We start from the raw sequence: 11,575 nt of genomic DNA, 5'->3' as shown, positions 1-11,575 counted from the left end.
GGATGTAGTAGTAGAGGATTGCCTACCCTTTTCCATGCCCAGGCTTGATCCCCAGCTCTATACAACTTCAATCCCTAAATACTTTTATACAGGCTTCATTGATTATACTGATGCTTGTGTTTTTATTCTATGTGTAAAAAATAAAAAGACTTACTTTCACCTTCCTAATAGCATACTTGTGACCAAGAAGTTCAAAGACAGGTTGTCGTACATTCCTTAAGTCCCAGCCTCTCAAACTACAATCAACCGCTCCTGTCACCACCAGGTTCTGAAAACAATTCAGAAAAAAAATAAATAAATAAAGAGAAACAAAACTATGACATCTTTGCAATTAAACAGTACTAAGGCTTTCCCACAGAAACAATAACACACTTTTGTAGTTAAATATATACCCATGATCTATTTTTTAAAGTTGTATAACAAGCAAAGAAAGGAACCAAAATAATCATTTCATAACAAAAAAAAATATACAACTTGAGAGGGAAGAAACCAAATATGTTTCAAGTACAAGACAGAACACCACACACAACAGAAAGGCAAAGTCTCAAACAGCATTGTAGATAACTTACTTTCTCAAGTAGCAATAGATGTACAAGGGTTTAAAACATTGTGACAACTCAGCCTGTCTTTCTCTTTAAGAGGTTTAAAACATGCTCTGAGGTCTTACCAGGCATTAAAAGGCAAGACACTGGGATGGCAATGTAGTTCAGTGATAGAATACTTGTCTCACAAGCATAAATGCGCCTGAGTCCAATCCTCAGTATACACACATCGGGGGACCAAGATGACACAGTTATTTGAAAAAGCAAAGTGTTTGTTTTATTTGTTTTTTTAAGCCTAAATACTTCTATTGAATATACATATTTTCTTTTTATTTAAAGAATTCTGCCAGTGTGGCATTCCTTCAACTTTCCTAAGTAAATTTAAACCTAGGGAAGAGAAAACAAAATAGGTAATTTTAGTTCTCAGCCAATAAGCCCCTTGAGGTATAAGATAGGTATATTAACATACTTATATCCATCCCTCTATTCCTACTTTTTAATTCTCATGCTCAGATATTTTAGCTGAAGCTTTAAAAAGTTTCACATTGGTACCACTATCTTACAGAAGCATACAAACTGTTTGGCTTAAAAAGGAAGATAAAACAAATTCACCCTAAAAACTGATAAGCTGTCAAATTTAAACTAAGTTATAAACAGTTTGGTAGCCTGACTAGACACCTGAAAAACAAATGAATGCAAACTCTGGAGTACCAAGGTTAAGAGCAATCACACAAATACAAATAAGTAACGTGTAAAGCAGTTTCCAAAACAAACAGGAAAGGTTGCACTGTTGAACTCTTAAGAATATCTATTCCTTAGTTTGATGTTTTAGGAGCACTTAAGTCCAATTCACGCTAATGCAGGTCAGGCACTATTTACAAGTGACAGGGGCTGAATTTAACTTAATGGTCAGAAAAAGCACCAAAGTCCACATCAACAAGACAGACAAAGGCACAGCTACCATTGAGAAGAGTGCTCTGCGGGGAGCCGTACTGTACCTCGTTGTATTTACACCAGTCACAGCTCAGGATCTCTGTGTGATGTGCTGGAATCACAATTCGGACTCCTGCCATCTTCACATCCCAGATTCTCAGAGTCTGATCACCTGATAGAAAGGGAAGATCTGGTCAACCTCCACAGCCCACTTGGGTGATCAGAGCAAGGGCGAGCTCACCACAAGTCAAGTGAGAAATGCCACTGCCAGGATACTGCACCTAGATATATTTAAGACCATCACAGAGCATAGGAACTACGGTTTAGAGCAATACCATGGTAGTGCTTTTACATCAAAAAGGAGAGTCTGACTCTCACAATGAGAACTCACACCAAAATGGAGAAGTTGTTACCGTAGGAGAATCTGTTAGTGTCTGTGTTGGTACTAGAGAAGAGCTCAAGGCCTCAAGCACGAGAAGCACACACTGCACCACTGAACCGTGCCTCTGGCTCCTTCAGGATTTTAGATATGCTACATTTTAATGGAGCAGCGAGAGGGAAAATTTCCTCCTTGAGAAAACAAGATAAAAAATTATTATACTTTGCATTATTAAAATAAGGTTGGCACTGTTTAAATGCATCGTCACTTTGCTAGATGAAAGTAAGTAATATTCTGGGATCTAAGAATGGCAGGGATGAAAGAATGAGTCTGAATGGGAAGAGTTCTGGTACATGTGAGAGCTTCAAATATCTTCAATGGGCCTAAAAATAATCACTAGCTCCAGTTTAGCCACCAGCCAGTAGAATTTGTTTCAGAATTCCAAACAGTCAGGATTAAACAATCTCTTGTGGTCTCTTTTAGCCCTCGGAGCCTACAATAGTGAAGTGGATGCCCAGTGTCTGGTCTGCAGCCACACCTTTCTTCCAAGGACAACACATGACCTCCTTTGAAACAGGACTTTGAAACCACCTGTGGCTCTAGAAGGACGCAGACCTCAGCTGGCAGCCAAAGGTGAGTGTTTATTGTTTTGCTTTAAAAAAAAAAAACAAAAACAAAAAACTATAGGAGAAAGAAAAGTCACCCTCCGGCCCTTTCCTCTCTTTGGTCTGACTGTAAACATGCAATTTTATTTTACAAGTTTTTCAAAATCCCCTCTCTTAAAACAGAATTTACCAAGCACAGCATCTGGAAGCTGCTGGTAACCAAGCTTATCACCATGTGGAGAAAGTTGGGCTATGGAGTCATCAGGATACAGGGACAAGTCCAGGTAAGAGACACAAAGTGAGCGGTCTGAGCATCATTCCCGTTCTGAGCTATGCTTTCAACACACTCATAAAGACCTGGGGTAGATCTAGTTCCATCACTTGCCGGCAAAGAGACACAGCACTATGGAGAGAGTAAATGGGATCCTCCCTAAGTTTTCTGCCTCTAGAAAAATCAAGTCCCAGAGGAAAACATCTGTTGCAGCATGAGGATTCTACTGCATCCCATGAAACGCCAAGTGCTGCTAACTAACTTCTCCAAACTTCCTAACACTAGGCTGGAAACCATAAAGTCACTTTAGCATGAATAAACACCATCTGCAGTCCAATGGGCTTGTGTTCCCTGGGTAATTAATTCCCTTATCTGAGGGTGTGAATGGATTCCAAGCACCAAAACCTTACAATGATTGATTTTAGTTTGAAGTCAGTTTTGTTAGAAATTAGTATGGCCACACCTGCTTTTTTCTTAAGCTCTGCCGACCAACAGGATGGCAGCACACCATACAAAAAATGAAGGGAATTCCAAGATTCCCAGATAAAAGCAGAGAACTCTTAACAGCAGATCTGTCCAAAGAGAAAGGCTGTAGGGAGTCCTTCAGGCTGGGCCACTGAAGGTGGCTGGGGAGTGAGAAAAACCCAGACAAAAAAAACTGTCACACTTTTGTTGGGAGTTCCTCATTGTGTCCTCTGTGATTTATAACATGTGTAAAATGAATTATTGTCAATAAACCAAAACCTCACACACGAGTAAGCATGTGTGAAAAAAAAAAAACCTTACAATGAGTACAGCGTGTACAAAGTGAAGAAGTGACGGACTTTAGCACAGGGAAAGCAGACATTAGACTGAGCAATATCTGTCATTAGAAGACAAATGTGACCAGACATGTACACACCTTTAATCCCAGCACTTGGGAGGCAGAAGCAGACTCTGTGAGTTCGAAGTCATCCTGGTCTACAGACAAATTCCAAAACAGCCAAAGCTACACAAAGAAACCATGTCTTGAAGGAAGGAAGAAAGAAAGGAAGGAGGGAGGCAGGCAGGCAGGGAGGGAAGGCAAACATGGTTGTCCTGGGGAAAGCAGGGGAGGGGAGGGGAGGACCGGTGCCCTGCAGAAAGTAAGGGTCCTCAGGTGTAATTCTCTCTCGTGGTACCAGTGCTGCTTACAAAGACGTGCTAGGAAAACTCGAATAGCAGACAGAGGTGACACAGCGCCCACACTGAAGGCTGAGTAAATGGCTCCTCTATTTCTCTGACACAGTATCTGGCTCTGCACCACCGTATTCAGGAAGCCTTTCTGCTAAAAGCTGTGGTTTTTAGGCCATCCATTCTGCAGTTAAGGAGACTGTCTTGTAAATGCCATGGTCCTACTTCCTTGATAGTTGTATATAGTTGGCACTCTGTCCTCATCAGTGTTTCTGGGTAAGAAAGGGACCTTCTAGCCAAATGGGACAATAATATGCCCAACTCTTCCAGTCCCCAGGACATATAATGGTTTTTCATTTGTCTGGCCTTTTAAAATGGTATCTCCAGCCTGCTGGCAGTTCACTGTCATCTAGGCATTTATGAGGACATCACGGTGTTGCCAGAGACCCACCTGAATTACCAGAGTCTTACAAGGTGCAGGCCTGCACTGACAGCGGACCCAGCAGAAGAGGAAGTGCTATGTACCAAGGCTAAGCCCACACAGCAGGAAGTGTGGGGAGCCTGGGAGAGGCTGCAAAGAGTCTGAAAGTATGGTCTAAAGGGAACTGAGCACCAAAAAAGCAATTTGGGCCCCAAATAAATGAATTTAATTGAAACACCAGATGCCTGTCAGATGTAATATGACTTTTTTCTTAAAGTAGAACGTAGCTTATCTAAGAACCAGCTGGAACCCACACTCAGGCCTGGCTATGACTTATGCAATTATATGGAGTCTGTAATAACAATAATTTAGTTTTCGTGGTTCAAAAGAAAGTTTACTTCATATGAATCCTCTTTATAGAAATAGCACAAATATTTTTCCTATTGACCCCACAGTTTATAAACATGAATTCTGTTAATATAACTACCAGACCCACACAAAACATAATGTCCTGAGAGAGCGCTGCTATGGGAGACAAGCCTAGATGTGGCGCTCTCCCAAGTCTTCCTTATTGGGACTAACAGCTAATGACAGCAAATTTCTACTTTTCCAAATACTCCACAACTCTGAAGGTAACGCAGCCCTTCCCACCCCTGCTCTGTGTGTGGTGTGTGTGCTGTGTATGTGCTGCGTGCATGCTGTGTGTATGTGTGTGTGTGTGTAGTATGTGTGCTACATGTGTGTGTGCTGTGTGCATGTGTGGTATATGTGCTGTGTCTGGGTGCTGTGTACATGTGTGTATGCAGTATGTGTGCTGCTTGCATGCTGTGTCTGTGTGTAGTATGTGTGCTACATGTATGTGGGATATGTGTGTGTGGTATGTGTGCTGTGTGTGTGTTGTGTGTGGTATGTGTGTTATGTGTGTGATGTATGTGGTAGGTGTGCTACGTGCATGCTGTGTGTGTGGTATGTGTGCTACGTGCATGCTGTGTGTATGTGTGTGTGGTATGTGTGCTGTGTGTGGTACACGTGCTGTGTGTGTTGTGGATGCATAGTGTGCACATGCTAAGTGAGTACTGTGTGAGAACCTCTGATATAAGCATTTGCCCTTCCACTAAAAAAAATAGTATTTTAAGTAGGGTGGCTCAAGCCTTTAATGCTGGTTACTCGGGAGACAAAGGCAAGTGGATCTTTGAGTTCAAGGCTAGCCTGGTCTACAGAGTGAGTTCCAGGACAGCTAAACAGCCAGGGTTCCTCAGAGAGAAACCTTGTCTCAGAAGAAAAAAGAAAAAAAAATCATTAGCATAAGCTTTGTGATTGAGACGATTTTTATGAGAAATCTTGCTTTGTTTTAGCAAGGCTTTATTATGAGCCAGATGACAAAGCAAACTGTTTAAAACCATAATACAACTCACAAACCAAGAGGAAAATAAAAGATTCTCAGTTCTCTCTGAATCCAGCACTGAAGCTACTCTGCAGGTTTTTAAAGCAGATGGATGTGTGTCTATGAACGCCAGTGTGGCAGCTCCCATTACATCAACAGAAATAACACCATTAATTCAGCAGTTCCAACAGAGCTATTCCAAGACAAGGAAGCACTTCCCAAATAAGGCTAATTGCTTGATTCAGCTAAAATACCAGCCCAAACTCACTCCTCCCCCAGGGCATTTTGATTCCCAGAACTAAAAAGGCTCAAGCTCTGCAGCTGTTTAAGCTTCCCGGATGATTGTCACGACAGCAGGTTTGGAAGCACTAGGCTAGTACGTTGTTACCTAACCATACATCCAAAATTCTATAGCCAGCCACTTTAAACACTGTTGGCAGATGAGCATGGGCTGTTCCAGGGCAGCATGTATAATAACAAAGGTTAGCTGGATGCTCTTCAGGCTACTCTGTCACCACACATTCCACACCATTGTCACCTCACTCTCGCTTGTTTATGAGGTCTGGGCTCAGACACTGTTTCCTCAGGGAAACCTCAGGAGTCACTACTCTGTTTCCAGAAGTTGGGTTCTCACTCATCATCAAATGAGGTCTCATTCCTGGGTCCGTTCCCTGTACCCAGACAGTGTCTAAGTCTGACGCACATTAGCTTAGTTATGATAATGACCTGATGTATTTACTATCGCCACCACTGTTTTAGAGGTAATGGAGAGATACAGGTTAAAGAGCAGGCCCAAAGACAGCCATGCTTGAAGTGAAGAAGCAGAACTGGATGCCAAGCACTCGGACTCCAGAGTCCATGTTCCTAGCTACTTTCTAAAGAATATCACACTACTTATCATCCTGTGTACCATCAACACCACCATCACCATCATCTTCTTCCTCCTCTTCCTTCTTAGCTATTTTCTTATTAACATAGGCTCAAGGAGGGCAAGAGAGCCCCATTCTTCGTCACCAACCCTCCAATGCTGAGCAGCAGTGGGTATTCAGTGGACTAGCTGACAATGTCTCAAAAATCAAAATGAACCCACAAATGATTTGAAATTCTAGTAAATAAGACTCACATTTCTTGTGTAATAATAATCGAGAATTTTAGTGTTCAGCCACAAAAGGCATTTATTTTTAAAAGAGCACACAGATGATGCAGGAAATAGCTGAAGAAGAGTACTCACGTGGTGGTGGCACACCTATATAGTCCGAATGCTAAGGAGGCTGAGGGAGCAGACCACAAACTGAAGGTGAGTCTGGGCTACACAGTGAACTTCAGTGACCCAAAAATCATACACTCAAGATATGCAAAGATAATCTGCTCAGTGGTTGGCCTGACTTCTCTGGCTAAGGTACAATCAGTTTTATTACCATACCTGCTTTCCATACCACAAATCCTTTTGATAATTTTAAGTCTCGTCAAATTTATTTAGCAATCTACTGACTGAAAACTAGCATGAAGCAATATTTCACAAAAATGGCAAACATTTTTGGTAAACCAACTTTCAAGTAAGTTTTCGGATAGCTTTAGTGAATCAAATTTCACAGGAAAGGTTTTTAAAGATTCTTTGTTTTAAGGAACATATTTTATAGCCTATAAGTCCAGTGCTTAATTTAATCCATCAAACCCACTGATTTATGCTACACCTCAGGTGTAGAGTCGTCTGAATGAATGCTGGCTCCCTAACAGATCTCCCTACTGCCACCTAGCCAGGACTCACTCCACCCTCCTCACATGTACTCCGGATATCACCGTCTATTTCCACTCTCAACTACAAGAACTAAGGCCGGCTCTGAAGGAATCAAAACACCACATCCCCTTTCTCCGGGGACAGCAATTCACTTAGGAATATCTACACAAACCCACGGGAACCTATGACAGAAAATAAATCCTTCTTGTATAAGAGAAATCTCACTTTTACTTAAGGGTAGAAGTCAGAATTAAAGCAGGGGTAGAAGCCACTGTCTTGCCATCATCTGATGCAGAAGCCAACAGAACAGAAGAGCGAGCCCACATCCAGCTGTGTCTAGAAAACCAGATCTAATTCCACACATTGTGCCCATGGCAGCAAATACATTATCAACTGCCTTAAGTCAGCTTGGACAGTCCCTTTTTTTTCTTTTCTTTTTCTTTTTGGCTTTCCAGACAGGGTAATCCTGGCCATTCCGGAACTCACTCTATAGACCAGGTTGGTCTCAAACTCAAGAGATCTGCCTGGCTCTGCCTCCCAAGTGCTGGGACTAAAGGCATGTGCCACTGTCACCAGCTGCTTTGACCCTTTAAAAAAAAATTAAAAAAACAACAAAAAAAGCCACTTTTAAGTAAAGAAATATTGGCCTGTATGATCACTACTTCTATTTCTAACATAAAAGATGAGAGTAGTGTAATTCTAGAGATAGTCAAAGGGTCCGCCTGTGGATTAAAAATGCTTTTTATATACTATTCATTTACAAGGTATGATTAGCTGTAATTATACATTGCTGTGAATGGCCAATAGCTAGGCCAGAGGTATAGACAAGGTATGATTAGCTGTAATCATACATTGCTGTGAATGGCCAATAGCTAGGCCAGAGGTATAGACAAGGTATGATTAGCTGTAATCATACATTGCTGTGAATGGCCAATAGCTAGGCCAGAGGTATAGACAAGACTTTGGGCAGAAGGAGGCAGAAGATTCCATTGAGATGTAGAATGAGTCAGACATATAAAATGGGAGAGAGGTAAAAGTCATGTGGTAGAATGTAGATTAATAAAAAATATGTGTTAATTAAGAAATAAGAGCCAGTGGGACAGGCTTAAGCTAAGGCTGAGTTTTCATTTAATAAGTCTCCATATCATTATTTGTGAGCTAGTGGTCCAAAGAAAATTCAGATTATACTAAATCTTCAAAAAAAAATGGAACTAAAAAATGTATCACTAGACTCACTCCAAAAGACTTGACATTTTGAAAAGATTTCATTCCAATCATAGATTTTTCAAGAAAATTGATTTAAACTTGGAAATCCTAGAGGTAATAGTACTCATTCTATAAGCTGACAGAGGATACTGCTCTTCATTTCAAAAAAGAATACTGGTTATTTTTATCAAGGCCAAGCATTTCCTAAATTAATGATACTTTCACACATAGATATTATTTCAGTAGGGTGGTAATGCTGCACACCTTTAAACCCAGCACTCAGGAGGCAGAGGCAGGTGAATCTCTGACTTCTAAGCCAGTCTGGTATACAGAGAGAGTTCCAAGACAGTCAGGGTTATACAGAGAAACCCTGTCTTGATAAAGCAAACAAATGAAATGATATTACCATTTCCTACTATTAGAATCTCAAAAATTACATAATCTGAATGCATAAAATTACCTACAGGTTTTTAATTGTCTTCAATCAAACAACAATTCAAGAATTTAGGGAATATCAGTATTTCTTAATTTTTAGAATTATAAGCAACTAGCAAAGGATCTCTGTGAACCTTACTGTTGTGAAAGCCAACTCTCATAGTTCAGCAGCTCAGGACACTGATAGCAGTTTACTGACAAGGAAGGGACACTAGGTCTACCTAGTGGCTGCCTGCCTCTGGCTGGGTTGTTAAATACAGAGACAACACTGGAAGCTCACGACCTCCTTCTCCAGCTACTGCCTTCTCTCTCTAAACAACAAACTGTGCAGAAGAGCTTCTAATTCTCTCTCCCCCCAAGGTTCCAGGGATCAACACAGATTTCCTATAAAAGGCCAGAAGAGAATGTTTAGGCTCTGGGAGCTACCAGGTCTTTATAACAACTACTTAACTTGCTAGGACTATAAGAAAGCAGCCACAGTCGATACGCAAATGAGTTGATGTGGCTATGCTCCAATAAAACTTTATTTACAAAACCTGCCTGTGAGTCATTTGGCTCTGAGGGCTGCAGTGCCTCCATCTGTCTCGCTTCTGTCTTCCCCGGGTGCTCTGGTTACGTGAAATGGCTTTAGTTAACCAACTATAAGCCAAGGACACAATTTTATTCACCAAGACATGTATCTCAGGTCCAAACTCAACCTTCTTGATAGAAAGCCCACTTCTGTCTCACAGGTTCAACAGTGTTCTAAAAAAAGACAACAACAAAAGCAAACCTCCTCTTTCAAATGTATTTTTTAAACCTGTTATGACATTATAAGCCACAAATCTGTCTGTACCAAAAAGAAAAACCTAATATTTATTGTAAAAGGGCTATTATTCACTGAAACACAATCTGGGGACTCAGCTCTAGGTTAATTTTTGTCAAGAAACTGACCAAAATAAATAAATAAATAAAAGAAGAAGAGAAAGAAGGAAGAAAAAAGAAAGAAAGGGAAAGAAAGAAAGAAAGAAAGAAAGAAAAGAAAGGTCTTAAGGGCTGTGTATGTAGCTCAGTACATGCTCAGCATGTCCAAACTCTGGGTCCAACCTCCAACATTTAAAAAAACAACAAAAAAAAACCCTAACTATCCTAAGAATCCAAAATGGGTACATTACACTTTCATTTTCTCTGAATTTAGAGAGTACACAGCGCCACCTAATGGTAAAAACGTAATCAACCCATAAGGTTTCTGGGAAATTCAGAGTTACCTGAGGTTGAAGCAAAACAACCAGGGATGTGGGGAGACCAGATTGTGCTGTAAATGACACTTTCATGCCCAGTAAAGGTATAGAGAGAATTCTGAACAGTAGGATCCCACTGAAAATAAATGAGAAGATCAATTAGTCAACAAAGGTAAATACAAATGTACTTTTATATATGCTATGTATCACTGTATATGTATGACATAAATAACATATACATTTATATATACACATAAGAGACATATATTTATATGTATATGTATATGTATTTATATGTATATGTATATGTATATATATGTATATGTATATGTATATGTATATGTATATGTATATGTAGTGGTGGCGCATGCCTTTAATCCCAGCACTCGGGAGGCAGAGGCAGGCGGATCTCTGTGAGTTCGAGACCAGCCTGGTCTACAGAGCTAGTTCCAGGACAGGCTCCAAAGCCACAGAGAAAACCTGTCTCAAAAAACCAAAAAATAAAGAATAAAAAAAAAAGATTGCCTTTAAGGGACTAAAATAATCACCACTAAGCTAATTATTAGGTTGTAGCCAAGACTAAATTTTTAAAATTTTGACAAGCATTTAAATAAATCCTTTGGAAAAGAAAATTAATTGATCACGTTGCTAAAGAATATTTTAGAAAATAAAATATTTCAATGGAAGCTTGGAAGGAAACTATTTGTTTTTAAATGCAGTAATGCCGACATACCACTTTGACAGTATGATCCCATGAGCCAGACACCACGAGTTGTTCACCTCTGGTTTGGCTCCAATCAACACTATACACCTAAAAAAAAATTAATGTTTAGAAAGTAAAACAGCAGTTAAATATTATATTTTAGCTCTTTGTATCATTGTCAACCTGCAACTCAGTGTATTAAACATTAAGCGCTACCCATTTCTACATGGTGTCTGAACAACAGAAAGGTGATCCTGTCCATTCGTCCACTCTGTCTTAACAGAAGTCTGCAGTTTCTAAACCTTCATCAACAAGACAAGTTATACACACTTTTAAATCCACCAATTGATCATTCATTACTCACAGCACCACAAAGAAATGTCAAAACAGATAGGAGAGTTATCTTAAAGTCAGGCAGTGGTGGTGCACATTTTTATTCCCAGCACTCAAAGGCAGAGGCAGGCAGACCTCTGCGAGTTTGAGGCCAGCAGCCAAGTCTACAAAGTAAGTTCCAGGGCAGCCAGAGCTGTTACACCAAGAAACCCTGTCTCCAAAAAACACACACGCACACACACACAATAATAAT

General features: G+C 40.3%; 1 protein-coding gene across 1 annotated transcript in view; it reads right to left on the bottom strand.

Moving 5' to 3' along the window:
- Pex7 (peroxisomal biogenesis factor 7) overlaps nt 1-11,575 on the bottom strand; it is a 64,365-nt gene that overhangs the window by 33,635 nt on the left and 19,155 nt on the right. Inside the window, exons 4-7 of the mRNA XM_005360964.2 lie at nt 11,020-11,097; nt 10,314-10,422; nt 1,541-1,647; nt 155-268 (exon numbers count right to left, since the gene is read on the bottom strand). Of these exons, the coding sequence (XP_005361021.1) occupies nt 155-268; nt 1,541-1,647; nt 10,314-10,422; nt 11,020-11,097 (408 nt within the window). The remainder of the gene's footprint in view (nt 1-154; nt 269-1,540; nt 1,648-10,313; nt 10,423-11,019; nt 11,098-11,575) is intronic.

The sequence above is a fragment of the Microtus ochrogaster genome, linkage group LG4 (assembly GCF_000317375.1).
Source record: "Microtus ochrogaster isolate Prairie Vole_2 linkage group LG4, MicOch1.0, whole genome shotgun sequence".
NCBI lineage: Eukaryota > Metazoa > Chordata > Mammalia > Rodentia > Cricetidae > Microtus > Microtus ochrogaster.
This window is presented reverse-complemented; position numbering and strand designations above follow the sequence as displayed.